This window comes from Haemaphysalis longicornis, unplaced genomic scaffold (genome assembly GCF_048455015.1).
Source record: "Haemaphysalis longicornis isolate Haplotype H1 unplaced genomic scaffold, Haemaphysalis longicornis Haplotype H1 scaffold_2, whole genome shotgun sequence".
NCBI lineage: Eukaryota > Metazoa > Arthropoda > Arachnida > Ixodida > Ixodidae > Haemaphysalis > Haemaphysalis longicornis.
The window spans coordinates 231,851,999-231,879,864 of record NW_027526295.1 but is presented as its reverse complement, the minus strand read 5'-3'; the positions used below and the strand labels follow the sequence as shown (position 1 = coordinate 231,879,864).

Below are 27,866 nucleotides of genomic sequence, written 5' to 3'. Positions count from 1 at the left end.
TTTGCAACTAGTGCCTGCCACCCTGCAGAGAGAGGAACGCATACAGCAGCTACTTGTTCAGGCGAATGTCGGGGTCATCGAGCATAAAGGCTCGCCTCTGTGTTAGGTAAGACGCAGGAGGGTCGGGCCGTGCCTCTAGCTTGTCGGCCGTCTTGACGAGGGCGGTGAAAGCCACGTATTCGTTGAGGAACACCTTGATGGCCAGCAGCTGTGCCACGGCGCGGCTGTCTTGCCACGAGACGCCCATCAGCAGCACCACGGGTTGGTACGCTCGCTCCAGCAGCCACTGCACGGCATGCAGCGTGCGGGTCAAAGTGGAACGTCGCTATTTGCGCAGTGACGAAACAGTTAAATCTCAGCTTTGACCCCTAAGTTGAACCGCGAGGTTTTTAGGTGTGAGGTGGCTGCGATTATTTGATACACCGAAATATTTTAAATGCGCAGCAATTCTGCATGGACAAACCTTTCACCGTGCGGGGCTCCTCTGGTCGGCCTTGTTACGGTACCTACGCTGGGCACGTCTAAGCAAATGAGTTGTGAAATGCCAGATTTTTAGAGGAAAGAGTGCGACCAAGTTATTTGTTATAATTTATTATGATAATGGCTACCTACGGTACGCATTAAGTTGAAAATGATATCATATTTTTGAGTCGCGCAACAAATTAACAGGCCAAGTGAGGGCGGATTGATGCATATACTGGTTCATAGTAGTCAAGAATATCACTATGATGATGATTTCGGTTGAGTCTGACTCAGCACCACCATTTTGTGCGCTGAAACGAGGGAAGCTGCTCTTTAAGAAAGGTCTGGTTCAGACTCACCAGGAGCAGCTCTGGCGACACGAATTCTGCACATTTATTTCGCGGAGATCGAGGTAACCGGTGATGAGTTATTAGACTGTGGTGAGCTATACGCCGATGGGATCTTAGAAGGCGGAAGGGGGGGGGGGGGGGCGAAGGGCAGAGGGTTTACTACCGCACCTAGTGTTAATTGAGAGATACTGCAGCAATCGAAAGGAGACACCGTTAGGCCATCGGAGGGTACCGGTGTACAGCTTCGCTGTAAGGGGCAGCGCAGCACGAGCGAGAGCCGTGACCAAGCCAACGACTCAAGGGAACCACTGGTGGAATTCGCAGCGTTGACCGGAACCACCGCCGCTGCCATAACCACACGCGCTGGTATATTATGTACACGCCTGTGTTGCATGGTGCTTGTTGTGAATTCTTCTTCATCACCCCTCTAATCATCATCATTTTCATTTTGCTCCTCACGAGCTGTCGCATGCACTCGTGGCTGCGCCGGCTCGCCCCGTTTTCTAGCACAACCCATTAAAGCCTCATCCCATGAAGACGCGTCGCTCCTCTCTCTGAGCATCGCGTCTCAATTGGAGGACCTAGAAGTCCAACAGTGCTAATTTCCCTGCGAATTCGCTGCTGAGGTGCCCCTCATGCGGCCAAAAGATATATTTTCGCTGCTGCGGCAACTTGCCGAGGGTTTGGAACGCCGAACTTCCCTTGTGAAGGCCGCTTGACATTTGGCAATTCACCGCAGCAACGAAGATAGATCTTCTGGCCGCCTGAGTGGCGCCGCAGCAGCGAATTCACATGAAACTTCACACCATGTAGAAGTGGCTGTAAAGCCTCGTTGCGTTTTTTAAAGCCCAATGGGAACTATCTCTCGAGCAGGATAGATTGTAAATCATGAACATAACAAAAGCAGTTATAACACCTGAAACTGTCATGTATACTGAAGTTATCATTAACGTCGCCTACTTAAGCCCCGAGATTAAAGTTTAAAGTGTGCAGGCCCAGCTTTTCGGCCGATTTAGACACGCTTTTTTAACGAGAAACGTTCCTTCGGAAGTGTTGCCTTCCTCACACCATCCTCCTCGTCAATTTTCTTGCACAGATTTAGCAGATTGCTGCACGTCTAATTTTTACAACGTGGGCGGGAACAAAATTGGCAAAAATAGGATATTAACCATAGAATGAGTGAGGCCGAAACTTTGAAACCTGAGATAGCACGGAACCAAATTGCTAACAAATGTGGTATCATGGCGGTGTTTTATTCTACGTCGCAAGTTACAGATAAACTGAAGCTCCAGAGCATCGCTAAATAGTCAAACGATGAACCACATGTCTTCTAAGATAAAGAGCTCAATGCATCTACAAGTAATTCTTAAACAAATATTGCCACTTTAGAGGGGCCATGCGGACAAAAAACGTTTGTTTTATTCAAAAAACGTTGTGTTCTGTAGGGCCCCAGCGCTTTGCTTTTTGACTGAGAAATTAACCAATTTAAGTTAAAATAATTTTGATTCCATCGCCAAATCGTGTGCTTCGTGACGCCTGCGACGATGTCACAAGAACAGGTCTTCAAGCGAACTTAATTGCGCTGTTTACTCCGCAGCATCTGCAGCGGACTACGGAACACTTGTTTTACCGTAAGTCCTCCTAGATGGCGCCACCATACTTCATAGGGCCGTTGTCTGTCTTTGCTTTGTTTCTGGCCATATTTACACATAGTTTTTGTTACGGTATAGGTAGTAATCCTTTTGTAAAGCATGGGGTGTGCTCGACAAACAGGGCCACGTAAGACAGTGTCGCTTGCGCCAATCGGACTGTGTCGTGTGAGAGAAAACCCCAAAGCGCCGCACTGCTGTGCAGCTACAACAAGCATAGTGCGTGCAGTACCAACAGGTGTACGCACTGGTACTTCTATGTTTGCGTGTACTTTCATCACTTCCATTTTACCCCGCCATTCTTACTGCTATAAAAAGAAAGTGCCCTAAGTTTAAGCGCAAATGGCGCGTTCTGCAAGCTCATTAGCCCTGCTTAACTTGCGTTTGCTTTCGCCGGCCTCGGCCAATCGCACAGCTGTGCATATTGCATCATAGGTTCTGGTGCGGAAAATGAGCTAGTGAGTAGCATGGCCGTTCCCTTTTCATAACTATATAGCTTGTTTGAGCGAAGTTTACGTTAAACATGGTGTCAGTATGATTCCAACGAGGCAATCTTTCGAATGAACTAAACTTGCGTTTTGTTGAATGGCTCCTTTAAGGGGGACTCACCTGATCCAATTGCGATGGGACTTATAATGCATGACACATGGGTTTAATTAAAATCAGCATGTAACGATACAAATCCTTTCACAGACACATAAAAATGTTTCCAACGGCATAGTTTGCTTCTTTTAGAAATATATCATTTCTCTGCCGAAATAAAAATTAAACAGGAAACACGTTTTGATTTATCTAGTTTTCGCTAGATGGCGCTAACTTCTAGCAAGCGACAGTTTTAGTTCTTTATTTCACCACACAAGTGATATATTTCCAAAATATAAGCAAACTAGGCCGACTGAATCATTTTCATGGATCTGCAAAACTATTGGCATTGGTACAAGATGGTTTTTAAGCCCGTGGGTCATGAAGTCAAAAGTTTCATAGGAACGTTAACAGGTGAGTCCCCCTTGAACAATAGCCAATGCGTCGCGGCTCCCCAAGAAAATTAATTAATTAATTTATTTATTTATTTATTTATTTATTTATTTATTTATTTATTTATTTATTTATTTATTTATTTATTTATTTATTTATTTGTTTGTTTGTTTGTTTGTTTGTTTGTTTGTTTGTTTGTTTGTTTGTTTGTTTGTTTGTTTGTTTGTTTGTTTGTTTGTTTGTTTGTTTGTTTGTTTGTTTGTTTGTTTGTTTGTTTGTTTGTTTGTTTGTTTGTTTGTTTGTTTGTTTGTTTGTTTGTTTGTTTGTTTGTTTGTTTGTTTGTTTGTTTGTTTGTTTGTTTGTTTGTTTGTTTGTTTGTTTGTTTGTTTGTTTGTTTGTTTGTTTGTTTGTTTGTTTGTTTGTTTGTTTGTTTGTTTGTTTGTTTGTTTGTTTGTTTGTTTGTTTGTTTGTTTGTTTGTTTGTTTGTTTGTTTGTTTGTTTGTTTGTTTGTTTGTTTGTTTGTTTGTTTGTTTGTTTGTTTGTTTGTTTGTTTGGGAATACTGCAGGCCAATTCTTCGGCCCTGGCAAGAGGGGCATTACAACATAAACATTTCTACAGATCACAAAAGAAGCGTTCCAACTCTTGCGAAAGATTGTTGGCACTGACAACATTTGGTGGCAAGTCATTTCATTCACTCACCGTTGTTGGAAAGAAACTATACTTATATGAATTAGCCTTCGCAAAAATAGAAGTTAGGGCGCCTTGTTTTTCGTGACATGGCAGGTTGGACAAGTCTTGTCTCATTTAGAGCAATTTTTTCCTGTAAGAAACTTATGAAGTATGGCTGTATGTAAGACATTCGTCCATCAAATAAGCGTTTGGAGCTAAAAATGGCATGTAGCAATGCGCCATCTAATCAAAAGACTGCAAAAAAAGTATTTCGTGTGAGCTTTCAGTTCCCGATCAGAGAAATAAGAACTGGCAGAGAACACACTTTTGTAAACAGAGACTTGGCGGAGATCGCAAGCCCAATGTGGGTGTAATGCAGTTGAAATTGGTACGTCTGTAGAAAAGAGAAGAACGGTTTCGCTAATGAGGACTGCTGCCCCCGTTAATTTGGGAAATGAGAAGTTAAACTACGAAATAGTTTTTTTTTCCTTAAGCATGAAGCCGGGGAGCGCAAGGTCATTTTACTGGGCTGAATGTACACCCATTGTCATCGGTAGGTGCACGGGCATTGCAATGGCTTTTTCGAGCCCTCAGCTTAGATAATGGTGCTGCTGTTAATCAGTGAATTGTTTGGTCTCTAAGGGAGCTCGCTGCACGCAAACAGCAATCAAGGAACGCCCAGTTCAGCGCTAGTAAAGCGGAAACGAAAGAGTTGCGAGGCGAGCTTTCATAAAAAAAAGTCAGACGCATGTTTATGCAGCCTTTATTGTAGCGCGATCACGGGCGGCTTCGTAGCTCAGTCGACTAATGCGTGAACCGGGAATTGCAAAGCAACTCGCTTTTGCGGGTTCTATTTCACCATATTTTCTTCTTTTTCGTTCGGCGCTTTTTACCTGCATTTACGCTTTTTACCCTTTTTTCTCGCCACTTTTACCTCGGAACATGCATGAATATAGAGCAAGTTAGTTGCATCAGCCTTTAACATAGAGGCCGGGATACATGCACAACGCATCCTCACCCCCTCTTCTCTCTCCATCTACCTCCCTCGCTCTCTATCCTTCATCCCTGCTCTCTCCCCCTCTCTCCATCTACCTCCCTCGCTCTCTCTCCCTCACCCCTACTCTCTCTCTCTCGCTCTCTATCTCTCGCTCTCTCTTTGTGGTGAAACAGAAATACAGCTCGAAATGTGGCTCTTCAAACGCTGGAGGTTTACCCGTATTACACTGCGGCAACAACCAAAAGCAACTATTTATCGCGCCGTTTAATTACCCCCCAAGGGCTGACATTTTCTCATCGGGACGAGTCTGCGGGGGAGCTTGTCGCGTGGGACTCCACACATACAAGGTATACGATGTTGGCCAGCCATGTCGCAAGAGGGAGAAGGGGAGGGGCAAAGGAAGCTGCGTCTCCGGGCCACAGGATACAGCGGCACATCGTTCCGAAAGGTTCTGAATTCTTTTTTAAGATCAAAACTAAGAAGTAAAGCGATTCTTGAAATGCGACGTCTTGACGTTTCCTACCAGTAGAAGGAAAACAGTTGTCCCGGGTTACTGTAACTCGACGCCTGTGCGCAGGCCCAGAGGGAGCGGCGAGCGGATTTTCTAATTGCTTCTGAAACACGAGTCCTCTTCCTTTTGTGGGGGGAAGGAAACCCCCGCAAAAAGTCCATCTCCTCGTCTTTCTACCCTTCCTCACCCCGTGGGGCACACGTGCGCGTCGCAGCTCATTAAAAGTTTTTTTTTCTTCTGGTTACAGATTTCCTTAAATAGAAGAGAGCCCTATTATTTCAATAAAATCACGGCGAGGCTCGTGCCCACGCATGCTGGCGAGGAAAATAAGAACACCGAACGCTTGGGGCGCTGCTCCAAACGAAGTGTTTTTCTTAAGCCGTTCGTTCTGCTCCACTGGGGCGTCTCGGTTCCAGCACCCGGTAGTAGCTAAATAGCATTGCTAGCGTTGCTACGAGGCATTGTTAGCATTGCAATTGCATGTGCTTTTTTAGTTAGGCCACAGGTTTATCTTTTTTTTATTGGGGAAAAGGGGGGAGGGGCCACTGGAAGTGCTTTGTGAGGATCGTGGCTGGCGACAAGCGTTCTTATTTGTGATCCGTCTAGTTTTCTACTAGCTCTGGTGCAATTCATGTGAAAAGAAAAAAAATATGCGGAGTACTTAACTCTTCCTACCGGCTATGAAGGAGAAAACCTGGCGAACTGTTGCAGTCGGAAGAGTTCTTCAATATACATCAGCTAAGGTGCAAGTGTACCAGCGCGGCTCAATAGGGGACGAAAACTGTACTTTGGTAAACATTCACTTAACAACACCACTAAAAAAATTGGCCACGTATCTGCTGCTTTCGTTGCAAATGTCTCGCTTTGCTTTCCCGCTCACCTCTCACGCTCTTCCTCTTTCGTGGTGCTTGTCCCAAGGTAAACGCGCTAAAGGTTTGCTTAAGTCAACTTAAATTTACCGCGTTCCACTGCTACAGGCCGCGTTCCTCCATGCCAGCGCTGCAGTACGGCGGAGACTATATAGGGTGCCTGGATGCGCGCGCCCGCCCGGGAGGCGGGCGGGCGTGCGCATCCAGGCACCCTAGCGGAGACACGCGTGAGTTGTCGCCTTACTACAACGTTGATAGAGCCACGTTGCCATTTTCCACGTGCGTTCCAAGCGGAACGTGGAACCTATCTAGTGGAACGTTTCTTTGCTGTTGCCGTTTGATTTCTTAAATACCGCCATGAGCTATAATAGAGATGGCAACAGCAAGCGACGATTTTTTGCTATTGATGTAGTATTCATTTACTATAGCAAAAACCAAGCATTCATTATTTTTTAATAAGGGAACACTGCAGATATCACTTATGTATTCATTTTCCGCTCATATTTGCGTAATGTCTTGTTCTTATTCAACATTGTTGACAAGTATGAGCGCTACCACCAGGTTAAGACGTTCAGATTTGGCTGTGAATATGTAAGACTATTGCGCAGATTTACGTTTCAGTTTGGCCAGGTGGCTGAATCAAGCCACAGAGAGAGAGACAGGCAAACAGACATACAGACAGACCAAAATTTCTGCGTTTAAGTATCCCAAGAAAGAATATCGTCTTTAATGAAATAAAGTGTGCATTTTAAATTGGGATACATAAATTAGGTAATAGTACTTACTTACGTTTTTACGGTTCTTCTTTTTATGACTTAATACAGCAGCCACGAGCACTTTGGTACTACTTCACATTTCTGCCGACAGATGACAGGCTAGTCAACTTGCACCGGGCTTGCCCTGTCTGGCGGCACTGAGGGGCCAACCGCGGACCGGCTTTCGCTACGTGGGGGCTAGGGGGAGTTTCGCAACTGGTGTATATTGAGGAACTCTGGTGGTCGGTACCTCTTATATACACGTCTACCAGTTAATAGAGAAGCCACATTATTTTACCGTCACTAATCTACCTTATTCTATCCTAATTCTACTTAACCCATCTTAATGCCACCTTAATCTCACCTTTGTACACTTTAATCCATCTTAATTCACCCGCCTTACGGCCAATTACTAATAAATCATGAATACGCATTAGTCTATTAAGATTAACCTAATATGTCTTAATCTGACCAAATCCTTCCTAATTCACCTTAACAACACTTCACTAATCATTACTATAAATTATTAATGACATAATTTTACATGGATAATCATTAATCGTCCACTATCACGGCTGGCATGCTTCGGTTCGTTTCTAGCCGTTTTTTTTTATTTTTTTGAGCTCTTCGTGCCAACACCGGGGTAATCTGAAGTCACCTACCAAGGAGACATTTAATGCTTTCATCTCAAAACACCTCAATGACCAATGCACGCCACCGGCTAGTTAAATGTCGGGAAGAATTGGCTTGGAAAGTTTCCGCGCAAATTACTCTGGTTTTCTTCTGGCAGATGACATCCCTCACCGCGCCTTCCATGTTTTATTTCCGCTTCAAAACGCCAGGTCAAAAGCACTCAAGTGATGGGTCTGCACAAATTGCTAAGATAGAAAAGGATGGCTAGAAAACAAAAACTACCAATGATGACATGGCCGGTGCTTCCAAACGTGGGCATTCCCGCGAAAAGTTTGGAGAGTTAGCCGCCTTTTTCTAAGCACAATCAGTGCTGCTTCAACGCTATCGGCCAATGACGGCTGAACTGCAAGTGAACATGGTCAACGGCACTTACACTGATACGGGAAAGGCGACATCCTTTCTAGAGTTGCATAGATTTTCCCTCGAACGCATCTGGTCTTCGCTGTATTTCGAATACTGGACCAAGGGAATTAATCGGCCTAATCTTAGCTAACAAATAGGACTGAACACAGCACTTCCCCAGCTTATTTCCCGCGGCCTCTTCCCTGCCCTCGGATGTCCGCTCTCTGCTCTGCCAAATCTCTGCCCCTGCTTCTGTTTGTGAACAGATACCACAAATACCCTGCCATATCCCAGCTTACAGCCTGCAAACAACGCTGCAAGAGTGCGCCGTGACCCGAGAGTTCGTGCCATCGTCTCAGCGACGTCGTTCTATCTAACGCTTCATCGATTGCCTCCTGAAAGCCCCCATCCTCCAGGTATTTCCAACGTCTAATGGTGCCAATCACACGAATTCCTGCTAACGAATAAGAGACGTCAACAGTGCCCCAACTTATCTCACACGGCCTTATCCCTGCCGAAGAGTGCCCGTTCTTTCCTGCTAAATCTTTTCTGCCGATGTTTATGTCATCGTCTCAGCGATGGCGTGTGCTTTCCGGTCACACATCCACTACATATATGTGAACTAAATAACGGAGCTCTTCCCCCTGCAGCGGGATGTAAGCCCTGTAATGGCCCAAAGTGGCCCAGCTAAGTGGCCGGACGTGGTTACCGACAGTCCTCAAAGTGACCGTAATGAAAAAGGACGTACGTGTACCGGAGCCTCTTCTTTCTTCCGAAAAACAACACAAAAATGAAAAAAAAACAGTGCGTTTCATCTTCTAAGGAACATATGAGAGGCAACGTCCGATTACCGGCAGATGAAACACCGCTTGGTCTGTTTTGTGTGAAAGCGTTTTACATGCCCAGGTGTCCCATCTATAGCCTTCATATGTGAAGCAAATCGGCAGAACGGCTTTCCCGTGACGTAATTAAGCCCTGTAATTGCTCAATGCGGCCCGGCCAAGTGGGTGGACGCTGCTGCTGACGGGTTTCTGTGGCCGTAATGAAAAAGTACCGCGTGTTTTCAAGACCGGTGGTGAACTTTTCTGCCTTCCCGAAAGATAACGCAGAAATAAGAAGCGTCATACGCCGCCTGAACTTCTTGCATCGACCGTACCAGTATTTCAAGCGCCATGTGTTCTGTTTTGCGGACGAACTTTCCACGTGTCAGAGTACTCTGAGCTATTGTACCACGCCACAAGACTTATCAGGCTTCTCGGATAAAAAAAAGTTCGAGGCAAAAGTTTGGTAATATTAAAGCAGTGTGGCTACCCGCAATATTTTGTGGTGGCATGGCTTGCTCGCTGTACGTCTGACGGCTCAGTTGACAAAGGTCCAACCCTCAAGCTTTTCCATTAAAAACATCATTTAAACAGCGTGCAGCTGTATTAAACGTGACCCTCCGCAGTGGCTCGGTGACTAAGGCGGTGTGCTGCTGAGAACGAGGTCGCGGGTTCGATTCCCGGCCGGGGCGGCCGCTTTTCTGATGGAGGCGAAAAGCAAAAACGCCCGTGTGTACGACATTTCGGCACACGTTAAAAATTCCCAGGTGGTCAAAATTAATCCGGAGCCCTCCACTACGGCGCGCCTCATCGCCTGCGTTGCATCGGCGCGTTAAACCCTGCAATCAACCAACCAACAACCTGTATTAAATAAGACAAACGTGGACACTACGACAGCTATCTAGAATGAACCCTGGAGCGTACTGAATAGAACCAGCGCACCACTCCGAAGGCGGATCAATACGTTTCGATTGGTGCAGCTTTGCTTTGTTCTCTGGAGGAATTCGCACGTCTGCTGAGGCCTCTGTTTAATACTTCAGAGGCGAGAACACGAGTGGTGAGCATGAGGCAGGATTTTAAGGAGGGGGGCAAATAGGTCGTTTCAAAGAAGCACCCACATGGAAAGAGACATAGTTAGGGTAGGGAGAAGCGCGCCTAAATGCTGTGCTGCACAGTTGTCTGCGCTCGGCGTTGCGAGTGCGAAAGGCGGTCTAGCTGAACTAGGCGAACGTGCCGCCTTTTGAAAACTCCTGACAGATGTCCGAAGAGAGGTCGTTCTGGTACAGCAGGTTGCAAGATTGGTGGGAACCTACAAGAAGGACTTAAAGCCAGCAATTGCAGCGAACGTTTCCTGAGAGCGTGTACACGTGGCCGCAGAACAGTGCCATGTGGTTAATGAGATTGCTGCAACGGAGAAAACTCGTTATGGTGTTTCCAAACCTGAGCATTCCCACGGAAAATTCAAGTTCGCCGTCTTTTTCTAAGCTCTCCCACTGACAAAAAAATGTCGTCTTCGCTCAAGCCTTCTCTATGGAAAATTGAATTCCTAAGCCAACATGTTCACTGAAAGGGGCCTTCTTCCAGCGTTTCTTTTTTTTACGATGTAATAGCTCATTTTGCCGAAATGAAGAAACTAGAAACGTAATTTTACGCGACTGCTTGTACTGCTTCGAAATTATCCATTTGGTCTGTGCGTCTTAACGGACTCCTGTTCTCTGTGGAGCACTCTGTAGCTGAAATCGTATTATCTTTGGTGCATAGTCATAGAATTATTCCCCTGAGTTCGTTTGGAAATCGATTTATTAATACATCTTTCGAAACTATCTATTCTCGCGGGACTTAGCGTCTAAATGGGCGGAAAGGAGAGAAGACACTCAAACAACGTGCACATCGCTGCTAATGTTTATGGCTGCGTATACGTTTGATACGTTTGTGAGTACTTATAGCGCGAGAGCTCTAGGTGCTCTACCAAGTAAAATCGCGTCTGTATGTGTGAAGCCCCTCAATCATTGTCACAGAGGAGACATGAGGAAAGAGTGGGGGCGAGTGCCATCAGAAAATGATACAAAGAGGCGCCGGCTGTGTCCAAGTTCACTGCGGGTTCGCGGCCTACAGGGCCGAGCAGCGTTTGAGTTTTGTTTCGCAGTTCACTTGTGTGAGCATTCACTGCGCGGTCGCGGCGCAAAAACCGAGCTACGGCTGGAAAAAGATCACTCAACAAAAAGGCCCGTAAAATTGTAGTAACTGGTTGTAGTGTTAACTCCTTACGAACTTTTCTACCCCGCTGAACGGTACGTAGGCGCTGCACTAAGTGTGGGCCCTAAATGCTATCGTTACCAGTCTAGGCCATGCGCTCAGTAACTGCTGCTTGTTTGTTACTAACATTCATTGCTCGTAACAAGATTCTATGACTTATTGACCATAATAACTACAGCACTTTTTCTCATTCCACCTCTCACGATTATAATGTTTTTGCAAATCCACATCCTGACTTGTATGGGCTCACATTTGAAAAATTCCAAAATTATCGCGAAAATATTTGGTTTTTGCAACAAGCCCACCGACACTATCAGAGTACTTTCCGCTGCTAGCTATAAAAGCAAGAAGAGCAGATGTGTTTCTAAGGTAATTAAGTAATACTCTCGCTCTCTTTGTGCATACCGTTGTTGTTGTTGTTTTTTTTTTTTTGCTCAGTTTATTTGTAGTTGAAGTTTAATATGTGCGTGTTGAATGTGTCTCTGTGTCGTGCTGCGCGCTCAACCAATCAACGCTGTTACGCGTAGCTTATTACTAGGTTATGCATAGCCAGTTAGTAAAAGCATGTAGCTAAGGGGAGTGTTGTTCACTAACACATTCCTGCTTAAGGTAGTGGTGCGCACTACCTGCTTCAGTTAGTTAACTTACCAGTGCTACATTTACTACCTCCAGTTACTACGTACCTTGTGCGTGCTGGGAGAAGTAATTGGTTAATGTTCTGTTAGTAAATGCCACCACCTTTTTTTAAGAGCGATGGCTCAACCACGTTCAAATAGGGCAAATGTTTGGCTGGTGGTTACCTGCAAACCGAGGTGCTGGACGCCCACGTTACTGGCCGTCCAGGTGATGCATGCGTCCAGGAAGCGCGCCAGAGAAGAGTAGGTGAGCACATTGGCCACGATGGCGAAGATCATGTAAACGCCGACCACCGCCCCTGTGGTTACGGCTTCAATCAAGGTCTTGTCTGGGCTGCACGTGAGAAGGAGTGTTGTAACTTTTATTCAATCATTCAATCAATCGGTTACAGAGTACAGTGAACTGTACATTTGTCACACATGTAAGGGGCAAGGTTGGCAAAAGGCAATTTAATGCCTGAAAAAGTGCTAATGCCTGAAAAGGTGCCGTAAGCTGTCCCAGTCAATAAAGCGCGCAAGGAGCATGTTTAAAAAAAGTTCCGGCGTTTTTGCAGCCACCCCTTTCCATAGGGGCGATTTCCCGTTCAAGCCGGGTGAACCTCCCAAGCCTTGTAGCCCCACACAAGGGCCGAGCGCCAGGCCGGGGAGTCGCTTGTACCTATTTTACCGGTAGGTGCCCGGCGCCACCAAGGCACACGAATGCACTTGGTGCCTTCCACAGCCACGATGGACGCTCAACTCGCAGGCGCCTCGCAGGCTGGATGCGAAGGCTGAGTGAACAAACAACAAACGCAGTGAATCCGACTCATCAGTTACTTATATCAGATGGAGCAGCTATTGAGTTGCAACGTTACAATGAAAACCTCCGTCGTGCCCTCCTGCCATGGACATGAATGTACTCACCGTGAGCACCCAAATAAGGGCGCCCGGGAAGGCGGGCGAAGTGGAGACTGGTGAACGCAAATGAGCTCGCGAAAGGGCACTGTGGGCGACGACAAAGGGGATAGAAAATTGAAAGTCGGGTGAGTCGGTACATGAAAGTTGTTACGAACAGCGCACAACCCGTCCCGTTCTCCTTCTCCCTCTTCAAAGCGGTCCTTGGTGCGGGATTCCGAGGTCGTTCCTTCCTTCCTTTTATTCCGTTCCATTTTCTCCCGTCGCTCGTCGTCAGGCCCATAAAAGTCGTCCTCACTGCTCTCACCGTCCGCAATACCAGACGAAACAGAAGAGCAGGAGGAAATAACTTTTACTGGCTCCTGCCAGAAAAGCGTGAGGCATTTGCAGGTTTGCTGCGAACATTTCTGTATATTTGGCAGCCCTGCCCCGGTCTTGTAAGCCTGTGCTGAAAAACGGCGCGGCGTTCAGGTAATGAGAATAGAGCTTCCGCCACGGTTGCAGCTCCCAGCCGGGCGTACTGCTTTCATTCATGTTCCTATTGAGCTCGGCGCTGGTCTGGAGCCGTAGCCTGCTGCGAAGGCGTTCTGACACTCTTTGGCCTATCAACCTCGCCTCGGCAACTGGCCCGGCGGGAAGTGAGCCTGTTGGGATTGCAACCAAGTCTATAAGAGCAGGCAATGACGTGTCAGCTAGTTTGACATGTTTTTAAAGAGAAAATAGGCACACAAACTGAAGTTTGCCAGCAAAATGTTTATGTGTACGATAAACAGTCGCGTGTAGGCTGCTCCTGTCACGGCCACAGTCGCGCGCAACATCCAAGCGCTGATTTACACCTTTAAACGACCAAGCGATAACAAAAGCCCCACTAAAAAGCGAAAGCTGCATTACTCCAGGTACAGACTCAGAATACGGCTCGTTCCCCGCAGCGTAAACCTGACCTTAAAGATCATAGAAGGTCAATCCAGCGCCTCGTGAGGTTGAGGAGATAAAGCGTAACGCGCTCGTTCGTTCAAACGGGGAGGGAGGGGAGGGGGAGGATATGAGGAAAGAGAAAGGGCGCGTCCCATCAGAAAAACATACAAGGAGGTGTTCGCAGTTTTCAGTTCACTGCGCGTTCCCGCCTACAGAGCTGACTGCGCAGAACAGCGTCTGTGTTTCGTCTTGCGGTGATATTGTGTGCGCGTTCACTGCGCGCTCTCGGAGCAAAAACCGAGCTATCGCACGGCAAACTTGGTTTACGCGCATTCAACCACGGCACTTTTAACACGAAAGTTTTATTCCGGGATGCACAAAGATTTCACTGATGTCATATCTGTCACGGAAATGACGTCAGTACAACGAAGCAAGAGGCGTGTAAAGGGTGCGCCCCTGAACACAGGGTCTTCTTGTGGGGAAGCAACCTTTAGAACCAAAGAGTACGTTATACTTAGGGTTGTTCGTTTTCGCGTTTTATATTTTAACACTAAAGTGTTTTATGTCGGGATACACCAAGATTTCACTGACGTCATATCCGTCACGGAAATGACGCCAGTACACCTTTTCCGAAGCGACCTACCAGAAGGACGTCGCTCGCCAAGCACACCCACAAAACAGCCGCCGACCCGCAAATCATGCTCAGCTGCAGATTTCGCTGCACATTTCACTTTCGTGTTTTACTGATTCCTATGACAAAGGAAACAACCACAGTTTTTTTTTTCTTGTCCGATACAGTGCCGCCAGCGTCGGTGGACATGTACTTTCTATGCAATGGCGCCGTTTACGTGTACGACGCCGACAAAACCTCGTTGTGGGGAAGAGAGGCTTGCAAAAAAACCGCTGACACGGCAGTACAATTACCAACATAATTTTGAATTTGACTTGGATACGCCAGTGTCTGTCGACTGCCTCTGGCCGAGGTGGAATGAACAGCGCTTAGCAGAAAAAAATTGTTTTCGGTGCATTTTGGGAAGTAAAAACATCTATTTACCTTCGGTAATTGTTACACAACCGGCTGTCCCCTTCAGACTCCGGATATACCAGCTTGGAATAGGCCAGCGCAGCCGGGACGCTCAGGATAGACGCGCTCACCAGGTACGTCGAGTTTACCTGCAATCAGACGAGGAAGAGCTCGCCGAAACGTTTACTGTATACGACCCGCACAGAATGAGCAGGCCAGGATTTCAAGCTGCTTGCAGAACGTGGCTGCTCCCTTACTCTGCTTCCATTTCGAAGGCAGCCACACACGTACAGGAGGGACTTTTATTGTGTCAGCCGTGCCTGTAAAGCACTCGCCTAGACTTATTCTTTGAGCGTTGTCGCATAATTTATCGCCACCTATGGTATGACACGTGTCATCGCAGGTGATTGGGAAAAAAAGCTAGAAACGGTTAATTCATGCCCCAAGCGACTTTCAACTCAATTATTGGCATCGGCTACGAGATAAAATGATCGTCGCGTTAAAGGGACTCTGCAAGAGTTTCGGTAAACGCTTTCACTCTTTCCTTCTCGCCTGGAAGCTCTGCGAAAGCTACAGTTTTTGCCAGCATGGAGCGGCACTGCGTGATTTGCTCGTATCCCCAGATACGCTTTCCGTTTCTGCTTTTTTTTGTGTGTGTGTGGCTTTACTGATAAAATTGCTGTCGGAAAGCGTTCATTGCTGCAACTGAAAGAAAACCGGCCAACAGCCGCTACATAGCCTCAATGACGTAATTCGGGCCGTCGAAGAACGTCAAGACCGGAAAAGAGAAAAAAATCTTTCGAGAGAGTTTACAAGTTATCTGATGGTCATAGAGCAGTAATTTTTGGCTGAGGTACTTTGCGACCCCCTAATCTAGGTACTGGGTGTGTTGGGTGACTACGTTCTGCAAGCATTTAATATTTCAAAAGAAGTTGAACAAAGTGTTGCAGGGTCCCTTTAAGGGTGACAATCAGTGGACTCATTAGCTCTGCTGTCGACATAGCACTCGGGACCGCAAGCGTCAGAGTCATGTCATGGTGTGAAAAAACCAAAAAACTGGCAAGTCACGCTGGGGCCCAAAATTCGCAGCACTGGTTCGTGTGATCATCCCTTATTTTTGCTTTCGCCGAAATATTCAGGGCCGTTTGGATGGAATGAAAACCGTCACTCCGCGTTGTTGACGGTGTACCGCTGAACAGGTCGCACCCCGAGGTCTGTGTAGACTGGTACAAGTTGCCCCGAGATGGTGCTCCATTCGAGCGCGAAGACACAGTGCAAGCTGGAGCCAGGCATGGTCAGCAGGTACGGGTGGAGGAGCAGCATCGACTCCATCTGCGGTGCGGAAGCAGGGGGCTCGTATTGGCTGAAGTACCCATGCAAACAACAAAAAATTCGAGGGCACTTAGAACGGGTGAGCACGTCTTATGAGCTGTAAATGGTAAAGCATCAGTGTTCAAGTGAACGCCGCTGAGTGCTCCTTCCAGTTCATCACTGCGAGTTATTGCGGGTGTTGCACCGCTGTGTGAGGTCAGTGGCGTGCGTGCTTGGTAGTGCAGTCGCTGCATCCTAGCACCGCACTTAGACCCACAGCTACAACTATCCGCTTTCGAAGTGGTTCTGTGCATTTCCAGGTGCTGCCTAGCAGCGCTGCGTTTTACTTGTGTGTGGGTGTGTTTTTTTATGCGTGAGCTACACTGGCCGAGGTTGAGCAGTTTCGCGTGGCTCCTGGAGGGCCGTGCTGCGCATGCGTGAGGAGCAGTGACGTCTCACGGCGCACAGCTGGCGCGCCGGCGCCGCCACCGCTGCGACTAGAATGGATTGGATTGGATTGGAAATCGTTTTAGCAGCAGTAAGTATGATAATCAGCTAATGCTAGACAACCAGAAAACCTAAGAATAACCAGCTGAACCTTAGCTCACGCTCGTATATCCTGGCATAGCCGAGCTAAGCCACTGCTAATTTTATTTTTCATTACTGCAAACGAAGCTTGTGCTATGGAACGCTTCGCAGTCGCGTGTCCGCCGTTTGTCGGCTTCCGACGCGCTGCCGACGTCAGCCCCGGCTTTTTCGCTCAATGGGTGATCCAATGCTTTCACGTTAGAAGTCAGTCTCACTTCCTGGAGACACGCCGTGGTGGCTCAGTGGCTAAGGCGTTGTGCTGCTGAGCCCGAGGACGCGGGTTGGATTCTCGGCCGGGACGGCCGCTTTTCTGATAGCAGTGAAAAGCGAAAACGCCTGTGTGTTCGAGATTTCGGCGCACATTAAAGATGCCCAGGTGGTCAAAATTAATTCGAATCCCTCCAATACGGCGTGCCTCATCGCCTGAGTACCCCTGGCGCGTTAAACCTTATAATCAATCAATCAATAATTTAATCAATCAATAACACTTCCTGGGGCTCGGCGCTACGCAGTCGCCCCTAACAGCTGACCATTTATTTCGTATGCCGTGGACACTAAACCATGTCCGCAAGTCTACTTCCCCACAATGCCCAAAGAAAGCCAGCCAATGCTATCATAGCTTAAAATAGGCGAATGATGGCACCTAGCATAAGATTTGACTCGAAGGATGTGGTCAGCGGTGTTACATTGCGCGTATGCGATCATGCGACGGTTTGCACTGAGTCAAATCATATCTCGGGCCTCTTTATTTGCCAAATTTGTTCTCGCCATGATCGGTCGTTCTGGTGCATTGTGGCAATGGCGATCCACGAGCATTCTTTAGAGAAGGGGTCGGCAACCTTTAGAGGTGGAGGGCCGAAGCCGACACAGCGGAGGGCCGCACAGCAAAACGCAGGGGGAGGGGGCTTTGCAAGCAGAGAGAAAAAATTCAGCGAATTGATAATAATAACAATAATCTGATTAAGTGTTCTGAAGATGGGGACAATGACAACTGAAAGCGATCAATTCTCTGTTCTTGTCTCCCGTGTAACTCCATTTTAAGTTAAAACTGGCGTGTCGGCCTTCAGATAGGACGCTTGAGTGCACTGTGTGATTTTGTTATCCCCCCCCCCCCAATCTCCTATGTAATGGAGGGGGGGATTAGGGTAATAAAGGGCATTTAGGGTAATAAAAATGGAAAGGGACAGGGGGAGGGCAGGGGGTTCTGACGAAGATCTGGGGGCCGCATAATACCGCGGGCCGAATGTGGCCGCTCGGCCCATAGGTTGCCGACCCCTGCTTTATAGTGTAGAAAGGTTTGAGCATTGCAAGTGCGTCTTTTGATAAGAAAATAAAGGAACAGTGTAAAAAATTGCGATTTATTATACGTCGACGGAGATAACCACGCAGCATTTGGTCACGTGCTTGAAAAGCCGGTACCGTTGTTTGGTTCCGTCATATCCGAAGAAAACAAAACCCGTAAAGTAATCCTCTTGAACGTAGCCTGTACTCCCCCGGGCCGTATACAATAACAAACGATGTGAAGCGTTAAGGACTTCTATAACCACTCGCCCAGAAGTGCGGGGCACAGAAAACGTGACGGCCCTACACGGTATACCCCCACGCAGTGTCTCCCTAAATCACGTTTCGGCTTCTCCGCCTTTCTGTCCGAACCACTGTTCAGCACTTTGCATTGGCATCCTCAGCCTTGAGCAAAGCACGGAGGTCACTAACTTCGATCTTTAGCCTTTTCTGCAACAGTAATAATTGGATACAACGTCGCGATTTCTCAGGGGAATCTCCTCACATTTCGTGCGCCATGATTTTCTCACTGTTGAGCGCGTAATTATGCAAGCAAGTCTGACAGTTTAGGCGTTGAGAGCACCGGTTACTTTAAAGCCGTGGAAGGAGTCCATTAAATTCAGCGAGTGAAGGCAATGGAGAGAACAGACAGCCCAGCTCATGCTCGCCTGGAACTGTGTGCGTGTGAAAAGTAAACACACGTACAGGGCTGCGAATTGCTCAAGGCTCGTCATTAGCACATAGAGCTTTCACACTGCTCGAACGGTGGGCGGCCTAGCAAGCATCCTTCGTCTTGTATACGGTACGAATGCTTTTAAACGGTAGTAGAGCCTTAGCCACGAATCTAATTAGTTCGGCGCGTGCTCTCATTTCGGCGCGGCCACCCGCGGCACGCTTGCAAACAACCTACAGCACGCTTATTTGATACGCGTGCTTGTTGACGGCGCAGCTCATTAAAGAGAGTCGTAAGCACGCTACTTATCGTTGAATGCGCAGTTCGTTACAACTTCTTAACTCCCCCAAGCTTTGCCCACAAATTCTCCGGGCGCAAACGTACGTGGCTGTAGGTTTATTACCTTGCCTAGGAGTTTAATGCAATTTTATATTGCAGAATCGGTTCGCTAAGCTCGACGTCATTACACTTGATGTAGTATAAACAGTTTTGTCTTAGGGCGAAAGCTCTACTACACTATGTCTCGCAAGGTCATCCCGTAGCAATGACCTTGAGTCGCCGGAGCGCAAGTCTGGCAGGTGCGACGTCACGTCACGTGATATTCTGTGGAGAGGCGTTGCAGGTGCGCACGCTCGGAGTTTATCCGCTGCGGTACCACGTAGCTAAACCAGGGTCTAAAGGGACCCTGCAACACGCTTTGAACAGTGAAAATAAACCTGCGCGACGTTTAGATTACACTGCCAGGAATACCTGAGCTAAATATTGTACGTGCCCGTGAAGCGGTAAGCTCGCAAATCGCGGTGAAAGACGCGGAAAAACAGACCGCACTCTCCCGTTTCCCTCATTGTGCACCACTGTAATTGCGTCATTACAGCGGTGGCTGTCCTATTGGCTGTCGCTGGTCAACCTCACGCCTTATTTCTCGCATTTCCTGTGACGATCCGCCGTCGTCGGCGCTGTGTACCAACCTCTTCTATGCCTGAACATTTAGAACAGTTTTGGCGAATCTTTTGTGTTTTTCGTGCACGCGGAGTTTGAGTGACGGACTCAATACTTCCCTTTCAATAAGACCACTCCACAACAAACGTTTATCGCATCAAAACCACCCTCCCAGCCTGAGCGCGCGCTTGCGAGCAGCAGAAATGCCTGCTTTTTTGTTGCACCAGACCAAACCGGAAATAGACCCGTCCACGAAGCGGAGAAAAAGAGAAAACTCCCCCGCCTGTAATATATTATAGGGTTGTTCGTTTCCGGGTCTTATTTATTTATTTATTTATTTATTTATTTATTTTGAAAATCGGGGGGTAAAAATCTGGTGCTATTTTTCAAACTAATAATCGTGGAGGAATGGGCTTTTCCGTAAACCCATTCCGAAATTCGGATTTTTCGGCTTAAATCTATACAGATGTACTGAGAAATACCCTCAGTTTATTTTATCAGTGAGTATCACAAGTTTCGTTACTCTAACGCGTTAAAATTTGCGTTCGTATGCAGCTGTTTAGCGGGGGGATATCAGGGTTTTCTAGCGAACGCTCCCCTAAATTTGGCATTTGTTTGGAAATGCACCAGTAATGATGACAGTAAAGAGCACTGATAACATCTAAGAAATGAGAAACATTTTATTCACAAAAATCTGGCCAGCGAATTTTCACACACGATTGTTTTGGTATATAGTCATCTGCATGCGCAATATGTCGGCCTCCATTCGAGGCCTGTCCTATTGTTGAACGTGTCTCAGCTAAGAGAAAGCTCTCTCGACATCCCAGATCCCTTTAGCTATAGGCACAACAATGTCTGCGTGGCATTTGCCAGCCCGGGGTAGCGAGCGGTAGAGTCACGCCAATACTCAACCAGCTGAAAAACTGTGTTTGTGGGTCTTAATTCCAGCAAGTGCTGGTTGAGAACGGCGGCCCGTCAGCCCACGATTGCGCAGATTGCTACTTTTAAAAGGTTCGTTCGGGCAGCAATCGGGCTTAACCCGATTTTCGTCAAACATGTTCGGGGTGGGAAAATAAGGTAAAATCGGGTTTTACCCGTAAACGAACAACCCTAAATATATAGAAGACCGCCGAAGAGGACGTCACGAGCCGCCCCCCTCTCTGGGAGAGACAGTGCAGCTTCCGTCGCGTGTAGTGCGTGGTCGAGTTGAGAGGAAACGATTATGCGCGATTTTTCATCGCGCGTAGCTTCGGTGATAGCGAACAGATTTTTATCATTCTTGCAGGAGGATATGGCTGGTACAATAGACTTTATTCCAAAATACATTACGAGCAGTCGGTGGTAAGTGCTGCGGGGTCCCATTAACGGCTGCTTCGACGGCGCTTGGTCGCTCACTCTTGATTTGTTGGCGTGCCTCCGTCGAAGCGCAAGTGTGGCAGGTGGGACCCAACTTTCACGAAACAGTGGGTGCATAGTCTTTGCAAAGCCAGGCCAAAAAAAGACATTTCGCTCGTAATAGTTATGTTTACAAGTGCTTCTTCCTCGAGGAACTGGCTGACGTGCGCACAACCGCATATACTCAGCTCTCTGCTCGGCGGTTGATTGCAAGTGCCCCTTTTATTGCCTTCAATTCGTTCGATTCTCCAATCTGGCCGTCTAAAAAACAATTGGTGCACCAGTTGTTCGCAACATATTGCTTCAGACAACCGTCTATCTTGTTCGGGTTTCGCTTTTAGCTTCGCTGAAGTTTACTGGCCGGTGAGCTGATTTGTTTTGTTTTGGTGTAATGCATAGCTTAGCGCTTCATGAGGTAGTGGTAGGAAAACAATTGATACGAATACAGCGGAGCCTCGTTATAACGAAGCAGTATAGGGAATGTAAATTAGTTCGTTATATCCGATATTCGTTGTAACAGTAGGGGTGAAAATCGGTTCCAACAAATCGACAATATGGCTCGCACAAAAGTCTTAGTATTATAATAAACGCATTAATGTGGGCTTCGAATCCGCTATACAGGAGGTAATCCTTAGCTGTCTCCTTTTGGCATTTCAAACTAAATGGACCGAAACATGCATGGAAACGTGAACTTATAACAGAACAAAGTACGTTTGACAAAACAGGCCTGCGTTCTAATTTATGTGAAGAAGGATGTGATATTCGCCTTCCGGCTGTTCACAGCACTGCCGGATGAAGTTTTTCACAGTGTCCGCACGCAAAAGGGCGTTTTCAACTTTTGTACTTTTACAAACTGTTATCTCCTATATTTTATATTTTGCTTTTTAAAACTAGCTATCGAGTTTGAAGCCTCGCGTGAACAAAAAATTTCTTCGTTATGGCCGATATCGCGCGCAGCTCTGGCGGTTCTCGTTTCGTTATAAAAAGAATCACTGAAATAAAGCGTGACCAACCAAAGTGGATGTCTAGTTCGCTATAGCCCATAATTCGCTATATCAGTGTTCGTTATAAATAGGTTCGACGGTATTACATAAAGCAGGGCCACATAGAGACACACATGGACGCTATAGAAAAGTAAGATATCCATTCGTTAATTTCTAAAAAATCGATCTACAAAACATGTCTGAAAGCCAAAAATTGGCTGCTGGATTTCCTTTATCCAGACGTGGTAAGCTATCTGTCTATGCATTCATACAAGTTTTCTATCATGGACACGTTGTTCGAACGATTGCACAATTTCGCTGTAGCCTGCGCTTACCCGTAGTCGGTTCAGATATGTGGAGAACGAAAAACTGTGTTTCTGTGGGCATTGTTGCAGCTAATTGGATTACCATGGTACTTTGTTGTGACATGTTCTCAAATGTGCTTGATGTTGTGGCCTTGAAGAAACTTGATCTTTGCGTGAGAACTCTTACAGCCGTTAACGCTCATAACAAGGACCAACTCTCTGATTATCCAAAATGGGGCGGGAGACCAATTACTTCGCCGGAAAGAAAAATTCTGCAGCACTATCCCGACACCTCGAGCGAGCCATTGTCCTCCAAGGCCGTACTCGCTCTATCTATTCTCTTTCACGGCAATGCGGCCCGTGGGAATTTCGGGATTATCACAAGTTATTCGTTCCGCGGAACCCGATTCAGGTATGCGCTAGCGTTTCATTAGCGCTCGCTATGCTTGCCCCTGTTCGGCCCCCATGGGCTGCGCAAGCGGTACTCTCATTTCCGTTGCTAAATGTATCGCTCCGCGGGGATTCCCCTCGGACGAGGTAACTGCTTTGTTCTGACGATAGTGGTCACGTGGTCACGAAGACCACGTGACCAGTTATATAGCGACGAAGGAAACAGAAAAAAAGCCGTCTTTATTCTTTTTCTCGCGAGTAGTTGTAAAATGTCTAGAACATAACAGGAAAGTTGGACACGCTATCTGTAGACGCGCTATACGCGCAAGCAAAACCGTAGAATAGACGGTGGGCAGCGAATACTAGGAGGGCGTCTGTTTACGTATAGTATGTATAGTTATACAGCATAGTACGTTATTGATTCGCTTCGAAAGCTGCGAATTTCGTTAGCTTAAATACGTGCACGTAAGTGGCAAATCCTTGTTTACCATTGTACGATGTCAACTTCGGGCAACATTTAGAAAGTCAACCCGGTCTCTAATCGATGCAATCGAAAAAGGTGGGCTTTTTTTTTTTTGTATTTTTGGTGGCAAGTTTGAATTTCAGCTGGTTTTTGTTTTCCTTTCCAACTTACCGGGCCGTTTAGGACGCTGACAAGCGCAATTATAACCTCGTACGAGTTGAATCCCAGGCCGACGACGTGGCGGTCAATGCCGGCCAAGAATGCCTGCACGAAGCCCAGGTAGTACAGGGTCCGCACGAGGGCAGCCACGAAACACAGCGACGGCAGCGTCTGCAGACGCCATCCAAGTCTCATTAATGCGAACTTATGGGCAAGTTGGTATTGCATGGTCGACGAGTAAAGCTCTAAAATTACCAAAGGACGAAGGGGGAGTACAGAAACAAGCGCTACTTCCAACTAACCTTTATTCTTAAAAACGCACCCGCCGCGGTGGCTCAGTGGCTATATGGCATTGTGCTGCTGAGCACACGGACGCGGGTTCGATTCCCGGCCGCGGCGGCCGCTTTTCTGATGGAGGCGAAAAGCGAAAACTCCCGTGTGTCCGAGATTTCGGCGCACGTTAAATATTTCCAGGTGGCCAAAATTAATCCGGAGCCCTCTACTACGGCGCGCCTTATCGCCTGTGTAGCGTCGGCGCGTTAAACCTCAAGCAATCGTTACAGCAAGGCGTGCATTTGCATGTCCGGCAATGTACAATTGAGCTGCCCAGTTTCCCCAATATTCACGTTGCGTAGATGCTCGCGCAAGCATCGCAAGCACCGCGTTTGTCCGGGCATAGGGATGTTTTCCCTACGTATTTGTGACCGCAAGGTAGAGGAATAACGTTCACCACATGTTCGGCGCAGGCGACGAACTTGTTCTTGTGGTTGCTGCTGCAGCTCTTATCCCGTTTTTTCACGGGGCGAGCTGCTTCGCAACGCTGTGAAAGCTTTCCACGAGCGAAAAAACACTTTTACATTGCTGCGCGCACCAATCTGCTTAAGCCTGTGAGGTAAGTGGTGTGCCGCGATTTTTCCTGTGTCTTTCTCCTTCGTGTTAACATCAGGTAGTTCATTTCTCAATGAAAGCTTCACATCAACCAAAAGCTTGTTCGCTACAGAAGTAACGACAATTCCAGAAAACATCCTACAGTCATACCGACACTGTTGTCGTTTCAGCTGAAGTCGACCTACGCAGAACGGGATGGTGACAAATCCTTTCAAAAGCAAAATGTGTGTAACGATTCGTGCATCGTCTCTATTGTTAGCGACTCATTTTTTGCAGCCAAGAACCGGAATGTCGCTGCGTTGTTAGAAGGGTCCGAGGTACTTTGCGTCTTTCGCTATGTGACGGCTTCCTTGTTCTATTTGGCGCTAATGGTGATGTCGGCTCAACAGTGTCAAAAACGCTATGTGTTTTCAGCATGTTTAGAGCCGCCTGTCATCACACATGAGATTCCTGAATCCAACAGTCTAGGATTCCTAGACCCCCACATTAAATTTTCCCCCACACATGTGTCTGGTGAGAATAAGGCGAATAAGGCCATTCGAAACTGGTAAAACGTGGCATCGCCAACCTGTGCCGTAAAAACGCTCTACGCAAGTTTTGCCTTCACATCACAACAGGAATACCGCAAAAGCCCAACAATAATTGCTGTCGTACGACAAAAAACTGTGGTGACGACGGAAGTCCTGTTGTTACGACAAAGCCATCTGTTGTTACGACACACATTTCTGTCGTAACGACAAAGTCAATTTTCTCAACGACAAACATTCCTGTAGTTACAACAGAACGGCCATTTACGCTACTCTTCAAAATGGGCAATAACATTCAAACCATGTGCAACTACTAATGGAACATCAGGATCACGACAAGACAGGAATTCGGCACGACGGAACATCCAAATAAGGACAGTAATACGACACAGGACAGAACATCAGAATCACGACAAGACAAGAATGACAGTACGACACGCGAAAATACGACAAACTACAGAAATTTTTATTGTCATTTTTGACTGGGTAGAGCGCAAGTAGACCGTTTGGCAAGGCCGGGTACCCACCGCAACTTGCTACTTATGTGGCAAACAAGCTCCTGGGTGATGTGAAGCGTTCATTAAGAAATGAACTGCCTCATGTTAACGGCAAGTAGAAAGAGACAGGAAAAATCGCGGTTATTCCGCGCGTACACCCCCTATCGGGGCGCGCAGCAATGTAAAAGTGTTTTTTTCCGCTCCTGAAAAGCTTTCACAGCTTTGCGAAGCAACGTTCCTCGTAAAAAAAAAGGAAATGAAGCTGCACCATCAAACACAAGAACAAGTTCGTCTCGCGCGCGCCGAACATTTGGTGTACTTTATCCGTCTACCTTGCAGTCACAAATGCGCGTAAGGCAAACATCGCGATGCTTAAACGTGCGTTTGCGCGAGCATCTACTAAACGTGAAGAATGGGCACACGGGACAGATCAGTGAGCATTGCCGGAAATGCAAATGCACGCCTTGTTTTAACGAGACTAGAGTAATAGCAAAGCACAAAAACAAGCTCGCAAGAGAAATCATCGAAGCAGCTGAAATGGTTCTCTTGGGTGACACTTGCTTAAGCATGCCGTCGTTGAGTCCCTCTGCAAGGAAATTGCATATCTTGCCTCTGAATAAATCCAAATAGGCCGCACCTGGCTTTCTTTCTTTTGTTGTGTTTTGGGTGGTTTTGTTTTTTGTTTGTTTTTCCTCTTTTGGTTTTGTTGCAATTTCTGTACCCGGTGACACACAGTCATCGGTTGCTGCGTATTGTTACTGCAAATAAGAGCATGAGCTGTGATCACATGAGAGACGGTTATATGCGCTACATATAGAGTGTAATTTTGTGCTGATGTGCGCCCGTTTCGTGTATATAACTGGGCGTTTGTAGGAATAAATGTTAGTTGGAAGTAGCGCTTGTTTCTATTGCCCTCCTTCGTCCTTTGTGCAATTTTGTCGCTTTACTGGTCGATAGAGTCTCATGTTAAACAGCATCCGATAGGGCATAACAGTACCCAGCGCCTGCTACCGGACTTTTTGGGCAGCGCCACGACAACGGGTGACACACGACTCTACCACAAGCCGGTCAGTACGAGTGGTCGTTCCTTTCGAATGCTCTCGGCTAATGAAGACTAACTAGCTCATCTCTAGGAAGTCTTAGGTTTGAGAGTCACCGAAGGGCATGGTGAGCTCGCTGGAGGTCATCATCTGTAAAACGCATCCGTTACTAAACGAGACACCTGACGGCAAACCTTCGACAAGCTACGTTACTGCTGGGGATAACCTCAGTTCGCGGTCGACGTTACGTCCGCGGGTCAGTCACGTCATCACCAGCGGTTACCTCGCCTCGTGGCGATAACTTCCTTGCATTTAGGGATGTTTCGTCCACGAACGAGTCCCCCACCCGTTCTGTGTGGTTATTTACAGCGTAAGCCAAAGGTTTTGATGCGCAGACATTCCCCCTGCTCTCTGCCCGATGCCGGGTTACCCAATCGGTAGAAAACACTTAGGCAGAACTTATCCTTTCGGGTTATTCTCCACTTAAATGAGATTAGCAAACAAGAAAGCGGATGTGCGCTGCGGTCAGCAGCAGAACGCCTGTTATTTTCCCACGCCGGTTATCGAAGTGACACTCCGTTCTCATGTAGGTACAAACTCGGCATTTGCGATGCAGAACGTTAGTTAAACGTCATGATAAGCTGCGTCGCGTGCCCAGACCGACGTAATAGGTGCCAAACTACCTTTATTTAGGTAAACAATTCACTTACAACTAATTCTAGACAGTTCTAGTATAAGAAAATTTATGATACTTAAAAGAAACTCTAGGATGACCGGGGCTCGAATCCCGACCGCTTACGTCAAAACACAAGACTATCCCTCTAGTTTACGATGCCTAACTGCAAGTTCCTTTTAGCGTCTGATCAAAATAATAGCGAAAGTGTTAAAGTGGACCATTAGATGGGGCTAGGCGTGGTCGGAGGTACCGGGCTTCTTCCCATATGGCAACGAATTGTCGCGTGAGTGAACGTATACGTGGCGGCCACGCGCGGTTGTGACGCGGTCACTATTATGGTGCGTGCAAGGCGATGCCCATAACCAACCCCTTCCCTTGGAGGAAGCTCCTTTCGCGGAGACCAAAGCTTACTTGGCAGGCTCTCGTATCGCCCGTTGCTAGTATGGCAGCGCAGAAGGAAGTATGGTCCTGGTATAACAAGTGTCTGTGCAATGTGGCTGAGTCTGAGCAGTGATTTTCCCGGTGTCAAGACGCGCGCAAAGTATCGTTGGCAGCTAGCCCAATGACCATCTACAACGTTCGGAACAAAATTTGTCGTCCTCTGCGAAGCATAAATTAAAACCAGTATCCCAGCGGCGGCGCGTGCGTGCTCACAGCGAAGGCGAACACGGGTGGCACGTCGACGACTCCCCGGGCGGAAGGCCCCAGGTGCTCGGTCATGTTGACCCCCTGCGCCAGGTAGCCGAAGGCAAAGCGGCCGCCGGCTGTCACCCACCAGGCGTAGCCGCGTAGCTTGGACACGACGCAGGAGGTGAACGCAGAGCCCAGCTCTGAGCGCAGCAGGGACAGGCCGCTTGCGAACATGGTCACCACGCACGCCGCCACGGGACCCCAGGAAATCTGCTCCGGCCGCGCATGCGCAACAACATCCAT

General features: G+C 47.4%; 1 protein-coding gene across 1 annotated transcript; it reads right to left on the bottom strand.

Annotated features, from left to right (window-relative positions):
- Positions 1 to 49: 49 nt before the first annotated feature.
- On the bottom strand, positions 50 to 27,866 carry LOC144168552 (sodium/nucleoside cotransporter 1-like). Its single transcript, XM_077697509.1, has 6 exons — positions 27,588 to 27,866; positions 23,318 to 23,476; positions 16,025 to 16,150; positions 14,849 to 14,967; positions 12,151 to 12,319; positions 50 to 286 (listed from the first exon to the last, which is right to left on the bottom strand). The coding sequence occupies exons 1-6, from the start codon at positions 27,864 to 27,866 to the stop codon at positions 50 to 52; spliced, it is 1,089 nt and encodes a 362-aa protein (XP_077553635.1).